This window comes from Plectropomus leopardus, unplaced genomic scaffold (genome assembly GCF_008729295.1).
Source record: "Plectropomus leopardus isolate mb unplaced genomic scaffold, YSFRI_Pleo_2.0 unplaced_scaffold71476, whole genome shotgun sequence".
Classification (NCBI taxonomy): domain Eukaryota; kingdom Metazoa; phylum Chordata; class Actinopteri; order Perciformes; family Serranidae; genus Plectropomus; species Plectropomus leopardus.
The window spans coordinates 1-558 of record NW_024678669.1 but is presented as its reverse complement, the minus strand read 5'-3'; the positions used below and the strand labels follow the sequence as shown (position 1 = coordinate 558).

Here is a 558-nt window from a genome sequence, read left to right as displayed (position 1 = left end):
ATGTTTCTCCTCTTGTTGGTTGTTGTCTCTTCAGGCTGAGCGGCTGTGAGCTCTCAGAGAGAAGCTGTGCAGATCTGTCCTCTGTCCTCAGCTCCCAGTCCTCTAGTCTGAGAGACCTGGACCTGAGTAACAACGACCTGCAGGATTCAGGACTGAAGCAGCTGTCTCCTGGACTGAAGAGTCCTCACTGTCGTCTGGAGACTCTCAGGTCAGGATTCATCCACATGTTTAACTGACGGCCTCTTAAATCCTGATGATCCAGAGAGGATTCAAAGAGATGCCAGTAATGTTGTCAGATGCTTGATGGACAGTAGTGGGTGTTTGGTTGTGAGACGTCAAAAATCAGTCCTAATGTTCCTGTAACTCCACAGCAGGCGACAGTATGGCAGTACTGCAGTCAGCACCCTCAGATCATGTGACCTGTGTGTTGTTTTGTGTGTTTGCAGTCTGTCGGGCTGTCTGGTCTCAGAGGAAGGCTGTGCTGCTCTGGCCTCAGCTCTGAGCTCCAACCCCTCCCATCTGAGAGAGCTGGACCTGAGCTACAACCATCCAGGAGAC

At 51.4% G+C, this 558-nt stretch overlaps 1 protein-coding gene across 1 annotated transcript; it reads left to right on the top strand.

Annotated features, from left to right (window-relative positions):
* Window positions 1-14: 14 nt before the first annotated feature.
* On the top strand, window positions 15-555 carry LOC121940024 (ribonuclease inhibitor-like; the record flags this gene model as incomplete). Its single annotated transcript, XM_042482906.1, has 2 exons — window positions 15-208; window positions 447-555. Coding segments are annotated over 2 exons (303 nt in total), but the record flags the coding sequence as incomplete, so codon positions are not given.
* Between the last annotated feature and the right edge of the window lie 3 nt (window positions 556-558).